At 40.3% G+C, this 21100-nt stretch overlaps 1 protein-coding gene across 3 annotated transcripts; it reads right to left on the bottom strand.

The window, feature by feature from the left end:
- Nucleotides 1-215: 215 nt before the first annotated feature.
- Nucleotides 216-19810, bottom strand: FADD (Fas associated via death domain). 3 transcript variants are annotated; one of them, XM_055814603.1, is made up of 7 exons: nucleotides 19297-19810; nucleotides 18753-18940; nucleotides 14568-14693; nucleotides 3037-10414; nucleotides 2455-2543; nucleotides 1054-1151; nucleotides 216-869 (listed from the first exon to the last, which is right to left on the bottom strand). In XM_055814603.1, exons 1-3 carry the CDS (start codon nucleotides 19595-19597, stop codon nucleotides 14688-14690), a joined length of 495 nt encoding a protein of 164 aa, XP_055670578.1. In that variant the 5' UTR covers nucleotides 19598-19810; the 3' UTR covers nucleotides 216-869; nucleotides 1054-1151; nucleotides 2455-2543; nucleotides 3037-10414; nucleotides 14568-14687. The 3 variants fall into 3 exon arrangements, with proteins under 3 accessions (XP_055670578.1, XP_055670576.1, XP_055670577.1); XM_055814601.1 differs by having other exon boundaries at nucleotides 15772-18940; nucleotides 19297-19809; XM_055814602.1 differs by lacking the exon at nucleotides 1054-1151 and having other exon boundaries at nucleotides 15772-18940; nucleotides 19297-19809.
- Between the last annotated feature and the right edge of the window lie 1290 nt (nucleotides 19811-21100).

Below are 21100 nucleotides of genomic sequence, written 5' to 3'. Positions count from 1 at the left end.
ATTACACATTTACTACATTGTGCTCTTTCCCTGTGGTATTTGAGCCCTTAGGGTGAATTCAGGTCACATTTTTAAGCTTTTCCTCTACAGCCATGAGGTCTAGATTTCTTTTTCCCCCTCTTGAAGAGTCTGATGTAATCACTGACTGGGAGCTGGAACTTTTAAGGAAAAAGCGAAATATTATGAAGTACATTCAAATCACAAGTTCTGCCAAATACTGGTTAGCACAGATTTAATGCTGAGTAATACACCATTGAAGTGTGATTGTATAAATACTGAGGTCTGACTTTTCAGGGTAGAAAGAGTAGCAAAACCAATCCAAAATCAATTGTGCTCTTCCTGAGGAAACCTCCCAATGTTATGAATTAACCTGTGTTGTCAATAGTCTCAAGTATAGCTCAATGCTATTACTTAGAAGCTTTGATTTATACTGATATATTTAGAAACTTAGAAGCTTCGATTTTAACTTTAACTACTTCAGATGATCATGGGAGGGGATGAAGGAAGGCATCATTCACCTAGCCCTCTCCTTCAACCTGCTACTGAGCGTTTAACCCACACTGAGGGTTTCTGTCACATAATTCAAATTAATATATACCAATCAGCAAAATCTGGGCTATGCTTATGAAGCACAGCAACGTGTTTCTGGGGCCAAAGGCAGTTAACACTTAAAACTAGGCCCTGAAGATTACCTTGAATGCAATCGGCTCTTTATTTCTAAGCATGTTTCTTCAGATAGATGCTTCTGTTTCATTGCTCCAAATTCTTTTTGTCTTTATCTACATGAACAAAATTGTCTCCCATAACTTGCATGCAATTCGTTGATGACTCTATTCCTTATACACCACAGGAGCTGATTTTGTCTGATTCTGTAAAGAAAACAAAAATGCTTTGCCAGCTTGACCCACTTGATGAAACCTACTAGTAAACTACTAGTAAAAATACTTGAACTTTTCATATGCAAGTGAAAAAAAAAGCCAGTTTTCTAAGCATGGTCACAAATACATAGGATGAAAAAATATTGGCAGAGGAGGAGAGGTGGTATTTCCTTACCTCTCAGACTAGGATTTCAGAGAATTCTTTTGTTCTTCTGTAGTGCAATATTTAGGAGTGTAAAGAAGTCAAATTGATGCCAGTCTAGTAAAGTAAGACTTTAAAAACAGAAAAGCATTTTAAAAGATCAAAGAAATTCTTCTTGCTCATTATTAAAAAAAACCACCCAATTTTAGTAACTTTTTGGAAGATTAGTTTTTTTCCCCTGCTATCTTCATTTTGTTGTCACTTATACTTCAAGTCTAATATCAAAGTGACACCTGCTTAATTTTTAGTAGAAAGCCCTCAATATTGAAAATTACTGATTTCATTGTGAAATCATTTCTGAATAATAGTCTAAGCACCAGTTCTTCAAATAATGCCCTACAGGCAAAACAGTCTTTCCACCTGTAGTAGCAGAACAGCCATTTCGGACATTACCTCCACTGATCTACTCTAGGTCCAGTTTGTACAGTTTCTAGATTTCATGCTTGCACAAAAAAATATTTTTGAAGCAAGGAAGAGTATTATATGTTAATTCTGAGAGGAGGAAAAATTTATTTTACAAACTGGTAAAGGTATATAAAGAAATACTTATTTTTTTATCATTCTCCAATGGAGACCTGCAGCTGAACTATTGTGCCTCAACTGCTGCATGATGAAGTTTTAAATAAAGTGTGCATGTGTAACAATTAAAGTATGCTAAAATAAGCTACCATCAACTGATGATAATCAGCTATTTCTTAGGCTTCTTTATTACCAGAAAAATGAAATATTTCCATTGATAAAAAAGAGCATGCAATTTCATCCCAGCCAAAGTTTCCACGCTGCAGTTGCTTCAATGAATTCAGAAATTAATTTCAGAATTCTGAATTTTATTCAGAAGGGAACAATTTTTAGGATTGGGACCATAACTACTTTTGGAAAAGAAATTGAAAAAATGCAAAAAACTCACATTTCAAAATATTTTCAAGGATTTAAGGGAATTACCTTGTTGCCACTAATTGACAAGCAATGAACAGTTCCAGCATAGCAGCACAGATCTGAATAGGACAGCCAGCACAGACAACTGATTCCCAATGCTGAGGCTTGCCCTGTGGCAGAGTCACTGCCAAGCGCTAAGTCTTCCTTGCAGACCTTCTAGGTTGTGCCTTGCCCCTTCCTAAACTAAGGTCTGGATTTTTGTTCCCTGTGAATATGTCTCTCGGATGAGTCGGCTGTGGTGGTGAGGGTGATGGAGTCACGAGATACCTTTACTGATAGAACAGTGCTATTATTTTGTCCTCATTATTTGGGAGTAAGGGTTCAGATGTGCTGAAACTGTTTGACCTGGCCCTGCCTAACCAATATTGCAAGTCAAGGAAGTCCTTCCAGGTCAGAATCCTGGTGGACAGTGCATGCTAGGAAAGGCAAAAATCTCACCTTTCATCTTGATTACTTTTGCTGTACCATTCTGCGGATGAAGACAACTTCAGTCTAAGGAGCTGTCAAGGCAGCGTCTTCAAAATAACCTGTTCAAGCACAACCAAAACAAGGCTGAAAACTAAAGTGGAATTTACAGCTGCATGAACAAACACAGTACTGCTTCAACTCATCACACATAAAAAATGAAAACTAATAATGATAGTAGAAAGAATCTGGCCTGACTTGGTTTACATTTAATGTATGAGTCAAATGGAGACTTTGTGAATGTAAAGGCAAAAAGTTAAACACCGTAACAGGCACAGAGTTGATAATCTCTATCAAACTGGACACTGCAATACATCCAGTCAGATTAACAGATCTCAGAGCCAGGTTGTGTAGAATAAATTAATAAGTGAACCTTGGTATTCGCCTAGATCCTAAAAGATGTCATTACATTTTCTCTCAGTTTGGCATGACTTGGAATGGGGTTGTTTTTTTTCTTTTGAAACTATGTTTTTCTTTGTCCTTAAATAGTTAAAACCAAAAATAAACAGTCATACTAACTATAGACATGCTTCATTAGGAAAGCAAAGGACGTACCATGCAATTCTGAATTGAAGAATAAGTATGAATGAACTCCATATATGAATCTTCACTTCAACCAGTTTGTTAACAAGGCAGAGACACTCTCGCATTCAGATTTCTCAGCTCCTCACATCTGCAGTTGGACTTCCCATCAAAGAGGCAGGAGGTTTTAGCTGCAGACCCTCCCTCAGCCTCAAGGATTTGTCACCTTTATCTTTGTCACCTTCAAATCACGTATCACTTTCTACACAAGTTTCAGAGGAGAGATGGAAATGGTTAGGCACTTTCTTGAGAAATGGGTTTCAGCCTCAGGTGGGAACAGAGTTCCCATGGCATATAAATGTCTGCTGTATAAAAGGGAGGCACTGACTCCTCAGGTATAAAGAGCTAGGTATTTATTCATGCTCAAAAGGATGTCTTAGTCCAGGAGGGAACTTGAATCCAGAATATCGTAGTTAAGGAATATGCCTCCCACATGATGTACTGCAAATACCTTCATTAGGCACCTCGCTTTGTAAACACTATACTCAAAAGCCCAGACTGTGAATACAGCAGAATTTCTGAGGCGCCTCAGAAATATCTGAAAGGCCTGATTTTGAAGCCATATTGCTATCCCTGTGTGCAGTCCACCATAGCCCAGAGCAAATCAGCATAGGGTCAGGACTTCAAATGTCACAAAACACAGCTGAATAATCAGATTTTTGCATAATGCTCTGTGTTGCACATAATACACATGAAATAATAAAGTCGGGAGAACTCCCAGGCTCTGCAAATATCCAAATATTTCTCAGCATTCCTATTTACTTTGGAGTACAAGGAAAAGGGTTTCCTTTTTAATTCCTCCCGGGCATGTAACTCAAGATATACCATACAACCTGAAGAGCACTAGCAGCTCAGATCTTTTAAATGAAATGAGTATGATGTCTCTTCTGTAAGTTCAGCAAGAGGTCTGGCTCCCTGTCTGTGTCATTTAGTGAGATGTAATGCTTGTAGACATGTCCAGAGAGAGCCATACTCTACATCAGCTGACAGCAAAGTAATAAGTTCAAAGACCCAGGTTAAATAACTCTCCACTCTTTGCACCTCAAAACCATAGGATGAAATTCAAACAAAAGCTGTTAAAAACAGGGGGGAAAAAAAAAAAAAAAGCTTTCCTTTCCCGTCACATGATAAATTAGATCCTAATGTTTATCCAAGCTCAGCAAAACAGCAGCCTCTTCCTGCCAGCAAGTTTTGCACAGCGAGGTGTCAGGGTGCAGCCGTGCTGAACTGCCTTCCCTGCTGGCAGTGCAGCTCTGAGGACAAACACCTGCTGCCACCCGCTCACCGTGAGGAAGAGCTGCTCACCAGAAGGCAAAAAAAGCAAAGCGCTCCTCCGTTCGCTTCACAGCAGCGCAGGGTTGCATTTGCTGCTTTCACTGCCCACAGAGTGCTTTATGGTTCATTTGTACTGAAATTTCCTTTGTGAGCCTCAAAGCCACCCTACACTAGCACAAAACCTCTGCTGAAAATAGTCCAAGATTGCCTACGCTTTTTTTTTTTTCCTTCTGAGTCGAGCCAATGGTACCTTATTTACTCCCTGTCCTTTAGAGATGACTTAATGACTTATCAGCAAAATGCATTTTGAACACATTTCAGGCGTTTCATACCAAAATGAATAGATGAAAGAACACGATTTTTGCCAACAGCACTGATTATTCTTCTGTCGGTAGGCAGACCTGACCTGGACTATTCTGTTACCGTAACAAATGTCTCCAGAGGTTGCTAGACAGAAGAGACGCTTTGCCTGAGGGAGAAGGAACGAGAGGGGAAGAAGCTGGAAGGTGGCCTATAGAGAAGAGGACAGAGGTAATTAATGGTTATGCCCATGTATAAAGATAAGTGCACTACTAGTAAATGTGTCAGCCCTTCGGCAACAAAAGCCATAACTTCTAGAAACTATGCCTTGACACAGTTCTTCTTTACATCGACATTTTATTTGTATAATATGGGTCTACATAGATCTGTGTCAGATTTAGGTGAGTGTAAATCAAATCAAAATTGGCTTCTCCAAAATTTCAGTGGGTTTTGAGTTGGACTTAGTGCACCTGATCAGAACAAAAGTCTCCACAAAACACACAAGAAACTGGAGACATGCAGAAAACTCTAACTTACACAATTTATTTTAATGGGAATCATACCTATGTCAAGAGCATAAATATATTCTAAATTTAGCTGCTATTCCTGCAACCAAAGGCACATATGCCCATTCAAGCACAAACCCAGTGAACTTGAAAAGGTTTTCTGCTTAGTTTCAGCTTCAGTTGTGCAATTTGCAGTTCAGAATTATTGCAGCTGTTGTCTTTCTTGTATGGATTTACAGTGGCAGAAATCCCCTTGAGCTAGAAAGAATTTCTAAAGCAAAGCATAATTTATTTCAATCTGGAGTGAAATATACCCCTAGTATCTAATGCAAACATAGTGTACACTACATGAGCATACCAATTCCAGCACATCTTAAAACAGGTCTTTTGGAACTATAATGACAATATCTACCTAAACGTACATTCAGTTACAAGTTCAGGGCAATAGGGTTGTGCATTATTTAGCTACTCTTTTTTTTTAAAAAAGCATAGTTTTAGGAAAGGCCCCATACCACGTGAGGTAGCTGTGAATAGTATTGGAAGAAGCAGCTCTCTGGAGTCAAGAATTCAGAACCAGCTGTGACAATGCAGATCCTGACTAACTAGAACAGGTCTGGATACATTCCACCTGGCTGACCACCTACATCATGAACCCATTTACCCTTGGTCGCCTCTGTAATCAGTGAAGTGAGAGAGCCACTCCATGGGAGTGATTCAGATCTTTGGTGTGGTCCATGAATCACCCACTCAAGATGCTTATCTCTCCTCATTGACTACAGAAGGAGCCTATGGACACTGGACTCCTGCCGTGGGAGCTGTAGTTAGATGTCCAAACCAGTGTGAGATGAATCTGGGCTGGGATGCTGGATACGTGTGAGAAACAGCACACCTTGTTTGTAGGAAAGCAACTAAAAAGAATGTGCATGTCCATAGAAATAAACAATGCTGTTATTGGCTTCATTGCTTTAGATTTAGCAACCTAAGTTTTGTCTGTCTTGTTAATTTTAACTGGTTTGGAATTAAGTTATGTATTTGCAAGACGAGAGCCAACACCTTTAGAACCATGGCAATCTCTCACAATATGTGAAAAATTAGGAAGAAAAAATAATTGTGTTATTTTCATTCCAAAACACCTTGTATACGCATGCACTGATCCCACAGTGAGCTCTGTTGACATTGAGCTTTCACCTGTTTACTTCACAAGACCTCGAGAGAACACAAGTAGGTTTCTGTGTGGATCATTTCAAAATTGAGACTTCAGCTTTTGGAATGTTATGAGAACTGTTAAAAGAGAAAAATAAAATTGAAGGATTGTATTATTTTGATAATATATGCAATGAGCTTTATAAATAGTCTGATTAGAATAAAAAGGATTTACATGTGAAGTAACACTTCTGTTCTGTAGATCAGTTTGGAGGAAAAAAACAGGGTTTTTTCACTCTGCCTGCTATGCAAAGGCTCCTACTGTTTCAAGTGGCTTTGGAGTAGGCACTAAGCTAAGTGGACCATGATTTCTATGTACTCAAGATCCTCTATCATTAGTCCTTCATACTATGGTAAAGTAGATAAAGCATTTAAAAAATAAAGAGATCTCAAATAGCACTTAACACTATTTTTAATCCTTAACTGACTAGACTTCAAACGATAACATACCTTTCATTACATTCACATTGCCTGTATGAAATTGTGTGCAGCAATCACTATCTTCATTATTCAGATGCATGCTGAATTGAACTACTAACTTGTGTACGTGAAGATAATAATGTTGGTAAGGTATTAGTCCCAAATCGTATGTGTGTGAACAATGCAGAATGATTTTTCTGTGCAACAAGCTTCAGCTTATAGGCAAATGAAAATGTAAATAATGCTTTCAGTGAATCACTAGTTTATGTAAATGTTCATTTTCACCATTTTAGAGCTCCCCGTTGTCTTCACAGTATTTACTAAAAATATTAATTTGCTAAGATTAATTGGCTGAGATGGTGACTAAAAAATACCACAGCCTCAAAATGAAGTCATAAAGAAAACTGCAACAGATAAAAATTCTAAAAGCTATGGAAACTTGCAATGGCAGCAATGTATTTTGCCAAAAACATCCCCAGTTTCAAGGTGATCCTAAGGCTCAGATGAAATTGTCTGCCAATAGATATGGTGTATTAAACTGCTACTAAAGAAAGTTTATCTCCCAATATTAATTTCCTGTTCTAATTAACAGCACTTCTGCCTAGGCAACCGAGTCATTTAAAACTAAATTTCACCTTCGGCATTTTGAGAAGAGGAAGGTTACTAGGTCAAGATCTGACATGGAAAATAAGTATAGGTATAAGCCATGTAACAGTAAACATTCAGCTCAGACCACCTACTAGTAGCCTTAAGCAGCACAGTGACATTTAAAAGCAATCAGAGTCATAAGGGAACCTTCAGGGGAAACAGACAATACTTTAGAAAGAGCAGCTCTACTTTTGCCAGAGGAAAAAAACAAGACCTTTGGGAACAGTGCTCAAGTCAGCTTGAAACAAATATTAAGACAAATAATGGAAATATAGTTAAATGGTGCTTCTCCTCTTTTGCAAAATTATTATAGTATCTTTTGAAGTAAATTCCCTCCCTGATTGCTTCTGTATTGGTCTGTCCTTACCCTTCAGCCATAAAGTGTACACTACTCTGATGTTTAACTAACAACTGCATGAAAGATAGTGTATGCCTGTCAACATAAAAGCCAAGAGAGCTGCAAGAGGTCTCATCCTTCACTTATGAAGAAACACCATGACTTTGAGCAAAATACCCTGCAAATCCATAAACCCAGAGCATGCAGCACATGACCTGGGTGAAACATGCAGTGGGGAGGGGAACCCACAGTGCCTCACGGAGAAGGCAGGATGCCAGCAGCATCCCTAATGTCAACAGAAGCGGCAGCTGCCTCTGCGCCACCCTGCTTGCACAGGTTATTCCTACTGCTGGATTCACATTTCCCTTAAAGAAAGGCAGTTTTCAGGTTCTTGTCTGAAATTATGATTTTACTGCTGCTAAGATACCCTGGTATCAAGATGTATGTGTTAAGGGTACCTACAACCTTATTGAAGCATCTTTTTTAACAATTAATCAAAACACAATCATAGAATCACATAGGTTAGAAAGACCTTTAAGATCACTGAGTCTAACTGTTAACCTAGCACTGTGTTGTCTCTTCTTGGCTTGGCACCAGTAAGCCTGTTACTACCCTGGCCAAATTTACAGGAATCTCCTCCGTAAAACTTACTGTCAGGGAGCACGCAAAGGATGGAAAAACTGAGGAATGCCTTCTGCAGCCCTTGGAATTATAAGTTTTGGGGATCAAGTGCACTCCATACACATAGTCAGAGACCCTAAATACCAATAATTCTCTCAACTACAAAGGCAGCGTACTTCAGTAAAATCTTCTCCATCTATGTTATTAATGATCACGTACAATACTTACGTCTTCCAGAGTCAATACCTAATTCTCCTGACTTCAATAGCAATTTCTCAATTATACAACTGAAGCTCAACTGAAGTGGGCAATTTCTCCATCCCCTTCTAGAAAAAAAATTTTAAAAAAAATCTGTTGTTAAGAACAGAGCAAGACATACACAGCTCCAGATAGCTACTACTTAGTAGTACTTACATTGTAAACTGAAGCTAATGCTGCTGGAAGTAATTATATTAACTTCCTGTTTGATATTGGCATAACATGGCTTTCTGTCTGTCCCAAAGACACAAGTGCCAAGGCCCCAGATGAGGCTTGGTTTTGTGCGTAGAGTGGTACCCACACTACAGTGCTGTGTACAGAAGTGCACGGCAGAGTGGCCACTGCAGAGATGGCAGCAGGGACAGCAGGGAAAACAGTGTAAAACAGACTCCCACCACCCACCCCCATTTATGAGCATGAACACCAACCACAGTTCATACTGCCTCCTCTAGTTGGAGTCAAAATTCACATATGCAGGTTGTGCTTCTTGACTGATCCCTATGGGTCACTCTTCTGAGTTCAAGTATCTTACAGGAGTGTCATTATCTTCACCTGAGGTTTGATCCAGCATGTCCTCAGCTGCCGTTGAGGTCTTCACATGTAGTCTTTTGACTCATCTTAGCCTCCAACAAAAGATTTGCCCCTGTGTTGTGCCAGATAATACTCTTAGTCACTCAAGTTTTCTTTTTGCCTTTTTCCATTTGCCTGAATGCCTTGTTCCTTTGTATGGAGGTCTTCACGTAGCTTTTGTCAAATTACAATTAATTAATCCTGGCAGTTATTACATAAAAATCCATTTACAATCTAGCTGCTGAAAGTAAGGTTACATGGCATGTAGCTTGCGAGGGGAAAAAAAAACAACCAAGAGAAAAAGGTATGAAAGGTTGTCCTCTCCCTGCTTTTGGTTAAGAAACCATTATTTCTAGGAAGGTAGACAAAAGCTGAAAAAGCCTTGTCATTGTTTTAAGTTAATCCTTAAACCAAGTCAGAATAACAACAAAAAAAAAATAAAATTAGAAGATGGCTGAAAGCCACATGTAAGATAAAGGGGAATAATTCACAACAGAGAAAACAGCAGACCTGACATTGTTCATCTGTGCTGTAACAAGCACAGCCAATGATTTATTTCAAAACTAAATTCCTTGCTCTCCTGAACACAGTTCATATGAAAGACTCTTTGACCATACCATCTGTTTGCATTGTAATTCACATTTAAAAGTGTCAACATCAATATTGACTCACAAACAAGTTCTAGCTTAGGTCTATAAGTTAAGCTGCCACAATACATTTAAGCTTTCACACAAAGAGCTACAGGAATATTGGTCACTTTTCCTTTCATGCTACGCACAATCAGTCAGTACTCCAAATACAGGTCAGATCTTCTCAGAAATCCAAATAAACTTTTAACTTCCCTTTGACCCTTAAACAATTTTGAATAAAGATGCCTAAAACTTCCAGGAATCATTAACATTTCCTCATACATGAATGTGAAATATTAAGTCTAGCCAAGGTGAGATCAATTTGGCAGTTTCAGTCTAGTGAACCATTGCCCTTGCCACAAAAGCCATCGAGGAACTTGGCGCTAACTCGTTCTTCGTACTTTTTACCTGTGAAGCCAAAGCCTGAAATGGCAGGGACTCACCAATCTTCTGCCATAACCATTCAGGGGCACCATAAAAGTGCATGCAGAACGAGAAGGAAAGATTCTTCCTTTTACTTTGGTCAGGTATATCATTTCCAAACTATGCTGTTAAATAATTTCTTCGGTGCCTACAGCTGCTGCCTGCAAGTGCAAAAGTAACAGGGAAGAGAACAGAGGATTAATGTCAGCATCATAGATTTTGTATTGACCCAAAATATTAGACTGAAGGAAAAAGCTGAAAATTATAGTAACCAATGACTGCTCTAATGTGTACTAGGAATTAAGCCAACTTTTGCAGTGAATTCTGTGAGATTAAAAAAATTATTTGAAATCACTTTTGCTCTGCCTGATCTTGAAGATGCAGCAGCTGGCCCTGAATTTGTACTTTATATTTAGTGTTAGCCAAGAAATACACCACCAATGTTTCCAGCAAAACTAGGACTGCTCCTAGAGATTGTCACAGGGACATATTTCTTTACAGAGATAGTATACAGCTTGTAAATGATAGACATAAGTTTGAGAAGCAGTATTGAGAAATGGCCCTGTCAGGAAAGTCTTGTTTCCAGATTATATCAAATAACTTTACTTAAGGGTGTGTGCATCTATGCATATGTATACACACACTATACACTCACACATGTAGGAAGATACGCGTATATACACATACACAAGCATATCAGGATTTGGGAGGCAGGTAATTTTCACATCCAACACTTTCTTTCTCTCCCATAATAAACCACACAGTTTACTTTCACCAAAATATGTTATTTTGTGGCACAAGTTTGATTCCAATATACCTTTAAGCGATGTACAAATAGTAATGTTCCTTGCTTAAAGTATTCAGCCTTTACCTGCTATGTGTCCATGGATATTTAGCTGATAAGGGAAATATTCAGTATAAGTGATACAATGAAAGTAAATTCTGCAGTCCCAGATCGTTGCTGTAAACAGCATCATCAAATTTTATGCCAGCCAAAATCTACAGTGACAATTTTAAAGTTTGAGGTACCAAACCCAGCGATATTTTGCTGGATTGGGTTATCATACATTCTGCAGAAAGGTCAGGATGTCCAGTAGCGGTGATGGGGAAGGTTCTTGACTCCCAGTTTTAAGTGCTCAGAGATAGCATCTCTTAGTTGTCTCAGTTTGCAGCCAAAATACTGCAGAAAAGCCTGCGTACATGGGCACCAGTTGGTTCTTAGCAAGGTTTAGGAGTGCACAAAGGGAGGGTTTGGCAGCTCCTAGGGTTCAGTTTGGTTGCATGATTAGAGGCTTTTTTGTCTGCCTTCAATAACACCACCTTTGCAGTACCAAAATACGTGACCAAAAGAGGCTGGCAGCATTTTGGCCAGCAGCTCCCCATTACTTCTCTCTGTGTGGAACAAACAGGAAGCTGCCACTGCTGCTGTAACATCTGACATGGTAACTTTCCAAAAACAGGATATTCCCTGACCTGCTTACAGGTACTGTGGCAATTCCATCCGCGCCCGTTTTTCCCTAGCTGAGGTTGTCATATCCTATTTGAATACATTAAAAACCACTGGAACAGGCTGTCTGAATAACTACAGATAATTCAAGAAATGTCAAAGTCTTCTTCAAACCACCAAGAAAACAAGTGTTTGTCCTCCCTCAGGCTTGCGTGCTAGAATTATTCAACATTTAATGATGTGTGGGGGTATAAGTTTGCAGGAGGGAGATAAGGGATGAAAGTAACCTTTTAAAGGTGAAAACGGTACAAGCCTATGAGGCACTTCAGGTACCATTTGAATAAAAGAAACTGTGATCTAATTTCTCCATAATTCTTTCTCTAATTCCTCTGAATTAGCCTGTGGGAAGTTCTCAGACCTCGCAAAACAAATAGAGCTCCCCACAACTCAGACCTGCGCAAGAGACATCAGACTTCACTGGTGAGGCCTCTTCTGACATGGCACGGCCCTTCAAGACATGGCACAACCCTATTTGAATCACTGATTATTGAAACTGTCACTCTTAAAAAAATTCAGTTCAACCTAAATGCAAGTATCCCAAATAATACTCTACAAAACAGTAAGACTACTAACCTAGCAAATACACCATGGTGTTACATTAAGTGCGAAAGCAAACTCAGTATTTTCAAAGCTGTTGATTGATAATAAAATTGGTTAAATACATCAGCTGTTTTTGCAAAGGTATCTGCTTTGAGACTGTTGGTCTAGACACTTCCACAAACATTAATTCACAGATGTAAAGACAGGTGAAATCTGTGTTTGGCTTTCAAGCTGCAAAACGATCTGGTCCTTTCACACTACTGAGTAGCTTATCCAGTAGAAATGATTAGTGTAGAATCAGGAATTTCTAGGGCTAAGGATTTCTCACTGATGGATTCCCACGTCCATTCCCACTTTAAGCAAAATTAGAAGGAAGAGATATTCCTAGGGACAAAAACATGATCAGATATCCTGTGCCATGCTCCAGCTGCTTTTAGTTACCCAGAGAGGCTGTAGGGAGCACACGCATCAGTTACATATGCCAAGGAGCTCCAGGAAAGTTCAGGATCTTGGCTAAGAACCGAAGTGGCATGGATACCTCCCTTCCCCAGCATTTATTCTTGTACTGAAAGCAGGGTGGAAAATGAGCGCCCCATCCACATAATCACTCTTACAATCAAAGTCCACAGTATGGGTGCCTCTTGCTCAAAACTGAGGTACTCACTCATGTTACTGTTTTATTATGTTCATCTTACATGAACCAAAGGGGTTTATTCTTACTCATTTGGTCTCACTTGATCATGTGAATAAAGGTTTGAAGTGAGTCAGGGCTGGAGTGCTCAGAACTCTGAAGTTCCAGGAAATGAAAGGAAAAAAATATGGTGTGAAGTGCCTTAAAAATACAGTCATCTAAGATATACTGTAACATTTAATATCCCTTAAAGTTCATAGGCCAGATGTGGAATTTGACATTTTGATTTAAAGAATCACACATACCATATGGAGACATGAAGTTCTTTAGCATCAAAGCGCTATTTTTTTGTAAAAAGTAGAATATGTTTTAAAAAGTAGAATACATTTAACAAAATTTTATGAGCAGGTCCACAGTGAGTAATTTAAGTGGTACATAACAAAGTTGCAAGTAGCTGTTAGCTAGAAATGTATACTTTGTTGGTTTTAGCTCTAATTAGTTTTAATACATCTGCGTATTTATTAGCTACTTCATGCACAAACATGCAGTTAGACACACAAGTTCGAATTTTACTGTTCAAGCTGGATACAGAAATGGAAGTGCCTTGTGCTAAACTGGTGGTTAGAAGAATGTTGAAAGTTGAAATTTCTTAAATGTTTAGCCCCGCGCTCTCTTGCGTGCCCTGTCCCAACGGGGCAGTAGCAGCAAAAGGGGAGAATTCAGTCAAGAAATTTCATTTTACATTCCTGCACTCCGAGCTTGGGGTTTTGACATGGTCACCGACCGGAGACTGCAGCAAATCTCACAATTAGTAACAGCTTCCAAACATTATTCAGCTGGCTGGGATAGCTGCAGCCGCATGCCCTGTGTACTGCTGTGCCATGGTTGCCATGGGGATAATGGCTTTGGGGGTAATTCAGGCTATCCAGGGTTTCCCACGGTAGGGACTTTACAGCCGGGAAGCTGTGACTAAATTCTGCTCACATTGAGCATAACATAAAGAAAAAAAAATATACAGGATGCGGATCCCAGAAGCCATGGGCCCAGACCTGCCATGCGCTGCACCCTTTTAATTCACATTTTCTTTGCAACTTTTTTTTGGGTTTTTTTTTTTTTTCAAAATGTGGAAATATGCCTAGAAGCAACAGGAAGCACCTGGCAGGGAGACTGCTGGTGGGGGAAAATAAAAGAAAAAAAGATAAGCCTTTAGTTCAGTTGTTCACATATTGACCTTAACGACAAGAAAAGTTTTGGAGCTTAACTTAACTTTCAGACCAAACCTTTCTCATGGTTTATAAGCTTGCTGTATATAAAATCTGGTACCAGCTTTGCACACAAAATCCACTTACCAACTCATATATAGAAATGTAGTCTTCATACATCCCTTTGGACAAATCTGTGCCACAGCTAATGTGTACACTTGCAGAACAGGCTGTTAACAGCCTTTTAAAGTTAGACCACAATAAGAAGTGCTCATTGATTACATTCTGCAAATTATTTTCTAAAGTTAATACTCCTGCTGGGATCAACAGGAATAACGGAATTAAGAAACAGGAAAGAAAACATTATCAAAACTGTAAGCATTTTTAATTGCAAGATTATTACTTTACAAAAAGTTCTAGAAAACCAGGCTCACCTGTAAATAAAATGCCTACCACGTAAAATCCTAGTTGCATGTTTTTTACATCTCTGATGACAACGGTCCAATTTTTTCTCTGTGTAGCTTCACACAGCACAAGAGCCTGCTCTGAAGGCTTCAACACTATGAAGTAAAAAAAAAAAAAAAAGCCAGTTTGATAACTTTTTGAAGCATTTAGACACACGAAGTTGACATTAAGCTCCTTTCCTTAAAAAAGGTACTTACTATACTGTTACTGGAGGTGTAATTCTCAAAACCTTTTCTAGAGTTGTTATAATAAACGAAAGAGGGAAAACAACTTCTATTTTCCGTAATATGGAACACGTTTTAAGGACATAGGTGATCTATGCAGGGAACGAGAAGTACAGTACAAACCACGTTTTGGTAATTGTGACAGACAGACAGTGATTAGAAATTAATTTAAATTGAAAAATACTTAACCAAAAAGCCTGAATTAAGAACACACTGAGTGCCAGAGAGTGCTTGGAGATACAGCACGAGTTACTAAGCTTTTTGCTTTGAACAATTAAATGAAGCAATTAAGATTTCAGAAAGTAGCCAATTATTTTAGGACTGAAACAAAGGCTGGAGGCAATAGTTGCTGTGCATGAGGAATGGCAAAAAAGGAAACAAAGCATGGCATTTGAAATATTTATGACAACCAATTTGTGTAAGAGGATTTTTAATTAGAAGTCTGGAAAACTTTTTCTAGCTCAGTAATAAAAATGCCACCATTTAAAAAAATTAATATGCAACATATAATTGATATCTTCAAAAATCATAGTAAATGGCATGTAAGTACCAAAAGGGACTGTGAAGCGACACAGGAAAACAATCCTCCAAAACTGAGAGGAGAATTCTCCTGAGATGACACTTTTTACACTCAATATGTTTTTTTGTTCTTTTATCAAGGCTGTAAGGAAACAAGACTCTCAAGAGACCAAAAGGAAAAGGTTTTCATAATTCCTCACGGGCACATACTCTTGCATAGAGGATTTGATAAAATGACTAATTAAGTTACTTGTCTTACACACTCCAAGCTTTAAGCACACGCTAACACCTCAGTGCCAGTATATACTTCACAGAACACTGAAGCCTCTATCAATTTAACTTCTGAAAACATCCCCTAAAAGCCTGAACAGGCTTAGAATAAGCTATAAGCTGTTTTTAAGTAATTATAAAACAAACACAACATCCTTACCACAGCATGATTAGCAGAGATAAAAAAAGGAAACAGAAGGCCCGTCTCCCATGCGCATGCTGCACTGCGACTCAATTTTGGGCTCCCGAGGGCTGCCAGAGAATGTGTTTTTTTCTTAAGCTTCCCTGAGCGACAGCATTCAAATGCTACTCCTGATAGGAAAACTATAGCCTTTTTAGCACTTCTGAGAAATTAAATGACAAAGCTTTTTGCCTTTCCCACCCACCCCCCTCAATCTTCCAAAGATATTGGTAACATTAATGCCTGTTCAGCACCACTCCTTGCTTTAAAAGTACACTTAACATTTATCTTCTCCCAATTAGAGATCTCATCATAGACAGCAAACCAATTATATATATAAAAAAAACCAGCTCCATTTCTTTTGTTTTTAAGGAAGCATTTTTAATGAAATGTGCACAAAATTTTACAATATAAAACAAGAATGCAAGTTATAAAAAGATGTATATTTGAATCCAAAATACTTCATTTGAAAAGAAAAGCTTTCTAACTGGATCATCACATATTTCCTTACAAATTGCACCCTTTTCCCTTACCCCTCCTCCCAACAGAAAGGTTTTGTTCCCTTTGCTCCATTTCGTTCCCTTTGATTATTCTTAAATAATAAACTTTTTAATCTCTAATAAAAAGTTTTATTGGCCCTGAAGTACTGCACAGATTGCTGCAGTCTAGGTCGTTGCTTTCATACGCAGTAAAACATCCACTATATAAAAATCCTTAAAAAAACAGGAGGCTTTTTATCTTCTGAGGCAGAATATTTCTTGTAGTTGATGAGCACTTGGCTACAACTAACAGGTTATTCCTACTGGTTCTTAACGTATCCCAGTTATATGCAGTAGGCAGTATATTTATTTTCATATTCCAGATAAGCCTATATTCTGTGAACCAGAAGACTTATTACAAGTGGATAAGAAAAACATGTTACTGGACAGATTGAACTTGGAACTGTTGCAGAACTGCTTCACCATAAGCATAACTCATCTTGCTAACTGCACTTTGCTCCACGCTGCTCGCAAAGATTGCTTACAGGCATGAAGGATGTCTGAAGCAATCATTTTCTTTACTCATAGAATGACGACCATATCTATTAAACAAAAACCTCCGAAACATGTGGGCTAGTCATTTAGCTGAAATGCAGCAGCGTGTCTCCTACTGGAAGCCTGGAACTGACAGTTGATACTGAGAAGTACTGGAGCAAGTACTTAGAGAACTGTACCTGCCCAAAAAGGCAAACAAGTGAGAACTTCTGCATTACCCACTGCTCCTTTGCTTGGATACAATCACTGATATTTAATGTACTATGATTAGAAAAATACTTGTGGGAATCATTTAAGGAAAAACCTGAAGGAAAAGTTACAGCCATTTCCATTACATACAAATAATGTGACATCGTCTAGAGGCACCAACAGCAATGAAAACTTGAAAATTATCAGCCAGAACATTTATGCAGGGTAGTGGTACACTATATGCTGACACATAGCCTTCACAGTCATGGCACTATGTAAAAAGAACTTGAAAGCAGCCAAACATGAAACAGGTACAGTATCAAAAAAGAAGCCTCTCCTCTTCAAGTATCTATTTATGTAGTTAAAGGATGTTTGCAGTGACAAACAATCCTGTTCATTCAAGCAGTATTAGTTTCAGAAGACTTTTCCCCCCTCACATAGGGGATAATTCCCAGAGGCCTCTACAGCCCTGCATGTCTTGAAGCTTGTGCTTCAGCCTTAGGTTAGGCCTGAAGACCATTTTTTAAAGTCTGTTCCAAATTAAAACTGAAAACTGAATCTGGCCTCATTCATAAATCCTTTCCTCTGCGAGTTGCTTACAACCACTTTCACAAAACGTCAAGGAACAGGAATGAACTAAACAATTGCAAAGGACTTGGAAGAGCTATTGGATCTGGAGTGACCTTTGAAGAGAACAAATTGTGGTGAAAGACTGCTGGTCTTCACAGGATATCACTAAAGTATGTACTATGTATTCGCTCTCAGTAGGCTTTCACACCCCTCCACTAAAAAGAAACCAATGGTTTCCAGGTTTTTGTTACAGTACACGCTTTTGTTACTAGATTCCTAGTAAAGAATCTTAAAACATTCATGGCAATAGGAAGAGGCTGCAGTAAACATGTGACAGACACACACAATTTCTGTGATACTTGCAGGAGAATACCTCCTTTGGGAAGATGAACGCACCTAACACAGACATTTGATTTCAACTAGTTCATTTTCAACCTGGGCACATTTTCTGCCAAGAAAAAAACACCGCAATAGTTACTGGCACTCTTGCACTGCGGTCTTTGAGACCTGAGGTTAGTTGTCTTAGTATCCTTTTATAGAGAGCAAATGTATCTGACAAATTATGGAAGATACTATCTTATGCTACTCAAGAACAAAATCCAGCACACAGCTAAGAGGTCTACTCCTTCTGCCTTTCACACTACGGTTACACTAGACCACATAAAAAAACATAAAATCCAACCTCCCTATGACATATTAAATTGCAGTTGCCTCAGAAGTGTCCCATGGATGTACTTCCAGAGAAGATGTATCTGAAAAGTACCTGCAGTAAAGCAAATCCTTGTTTTCAGGTGGGTGGTAGAACAACAGCGTGAATTTCTACAAAACGGAGTTTTAGCCTCCTAAAAGTTAAAACTTCTTAAAGAAAGCATCAAACTACAAAGCATTACCTGAAAGGAATTTGTTTTTCTGTTAACCTTCATCTGACCACAAATCAACCGATTAAGGCACCTAAATTAATGGCAGAGAAACAGTACCAATGAGACCGATTTTGGTTCAGAAGAGCAAAAGGCACTTTTACTTTTTTCATCCACATCCGTGGGATATGGAAGTGTTTTTATATTGCTTTCACCTGGTTCCATTGTTCAGCGGCAAGAGCTTCTGTTCAACTCTGTCTGCCACCAAATTCATATGACAGTCCCGAAGAGCTTTTATTAAGTCAGTCACCTTTGCATCTTTTCCCTTCCACTTCTGCCACTCTCGAAGCGCCTGAACCACCTGCTCCTGCAAGCTGAAGGGATGGGCTGCCACTATCCTGTCCAGTTTCACTTCAGAAAGGCCAAGTTTTCGCATCAGCATTTTCCAGTCTCTCCCAACGTTTTCATGTATGACTTCAATAGCTGCCTTCTGAAGACCTGGAATATCACAAATGCATTAAGTTAGCGACTGGTTTACTAAAAAATACCGAAAATTTTTAGAAGTTTCGGAGTTGGTTTTTTTTTTAGCAGAATGGTGCTACTCTTGCTGCATAGCACATCCTGAAAGTCACGCCATATTCTGAAAAGCCACTGAACACACTCAGAATCTCAAGTACACTGCACGATTTCCAAGTGACCATCCAATAAATAAATAAAAAAATAAGAAGGTATTTCCACCGCAGCCGGCCTGCCACAGACCGCGCCGCAGCAGCAGGCTCAGCTCCAGCGCGGCGCCCACACTTCCAGCCGCTGCTGGGGGGCGAGGGGAGTTAGTCAAAACCGAATCCACCTACGTTTTTCGTGCACATCAGGTTCGTCCTCAGGTGTAGTAACTTCCCCTTCCTCCACGAACTGCTTTAGCTGAGAGACCAGATCTTCCCTTTCGATGCTGACAAGCAAACCCTGAAGAAACGACACGTCGGTGCTTGTGATCAGCTGCTGCTCGAGGAGGATGCTGAAGAGATCCCCGCCACTCTCCACCGACTCCAGCTTCCTTTTCCCAATCTTCCCCCCGCAGAGAAACTTGAGGGAATCAAGCTCCCTGCTCGACAGCCTGGTGGAGAAGTGGTGCAGCAGGGCCAGAAAGGGATCCATGGTGCCAAGGCCTACACCGCCAGCAGCCCAGGACCGGGGCCACAGGCAGGCCGCACGGGGAGGCTGGTGGCACCCCGTCCCCCCGCGCCGGGGGCGGACCGCGCTCCTCTAGTCCCGGAGCGACTTCCCGGGAAGCCGGAGGGCGCTGGGCGACCCGACCCGACCCGGCCCGGCCCGGCCCGATGGCGGGACGCGGGCCCCAGCTCCCCGCCCGCCCGCGGCCCGTGCCCGGAAGTGACGTGAGGCGGCAGCGGCGGGCTTTCCTCTTCCCGCTCGCCCGCAGGAGGTGGCGGCCGCTTAGGCAGGCACGGTACGGTCTCGCTGCCGATTAGCCTGGCTACAGGAAGCGCGCGGGGCTCCACATCCCTCAGAGCCGAACGGGGTCGGTTTGTGGTGCCAAGCACAAGGTGATGCCGGCACGGCCGGCCTCCTGTGCAGGAGGAGCGGGGCCAGCGCCTCAGGCTGGGCCGAGCCCCGCCGTGAGGGAACTGTAGGTTCCCCCTTGTATACGGGACTATCGGGCTGCTTCTGAGTACCTGTGCAAGGGTTACTTCATAGTTTTTTAGCGATAGGAGAGCAGTACAAGGATAAAAGGGCTTGCTCGACAAAGAGCCAGCAAGGTCCCATCAGAGCCCCGCACCCAGGCACAGCCATGTCCATGGTGGCCCCCTGCCCTCGGAGACCCCTCGCCCCGGGAAACACAGGGCTTGCGGCCAGGGCTTTGATCTTCACAGAGATTAATTGTGACTCGACCTTTAAAAGGGAAGAAATAGGGCAAACGACAAGTCTCTGTATTTTAAAGGCAGTTTTTTATACAAGGTGAAAGGTCGTGAACTTCTCTTAAATGGGAAAGTTCAAGTTCATCCCGTTGTTTTGTAGGTCCCTAAAGTTGAGGAACAACCATGGTGGTTTTTCTTCACGGCACATGTAGGTAGGTAGAGATTTCCTTGTTCCTTCTGTGGACTCTGGCATGTTGATTCCCCAAGCTGCCCCATTACTAAATTGTTTCCAGTACAGCCTTTCATTTATTAGTGTTGCAACACACAAACAGACATGTGGTCCTTGTCATAAAAAGATTTGTCTCAGACAGATGAGCTTAAGTGTTATCTTCTGCATCTCCTGCTCCAGTCTGGCACTCCAACATGAGGAACTCCTACTCCCAAAACATTTCTAAAGCTCCCACAGGCACAAGCCCTCCTTAGATAAAACCGCTAGATTTTCAGCATCCTGTTTCAGTCTGTTACATGGAGTGAGTCTTACACACCCTCAAAAAAGCCAGGGACTGGCTACACGCATGAAGCCCATCTGTGCATCCACAGCAGTGGGCACAATTATATAAGAAAATACGTATTTCACACTGAATACAAGATTCATTTCCTATACAATCCTCCCAGGTTATATGAACGTTGGACAGCCTCATCTCCAAGTAAGTGTTCCCTTAAAATAATTTCCTTTGCTACAGCATTAGCAATATTTTCTTTGATTTTTAACCAGATAATCCCA

Source organism: Falco peregrinus, chromosome 9, assembly GCF_023634155.1.
Source record: "Falco peregrinus isolate bFalPer1 chromosome 9, bFalPer1.pri, whole genome shotgun sequence".
Taxonomy (NCBI): Eukaryota; Metazoa; Chordata; class Aves; order Falconiformes; family Falconidae; genus Falco; species Falco peregrinus.
This window is presented reverse-complemented; position numbering and strand designations above follow the sequence as displayed.

What these genes read in the sequence shown, in the direction of transcription:
- FADD (XM_055814601.1), bottom strand. Translation starts at nt 19,597, where the DNA reads ATGGATCCCTTTCTGGCCCTGCTGCACCACTTCTCCACCAGGCTGTCG. An exon ending in ACCTGATGTGCACGAAAAAC is followed by an intron (nt 18,941 to 19,296) that starts GTAGGTGGATTC and finishes GTGATATTCCAG; the next exon opens with GTCTTCAGAAGGCAGCTATT.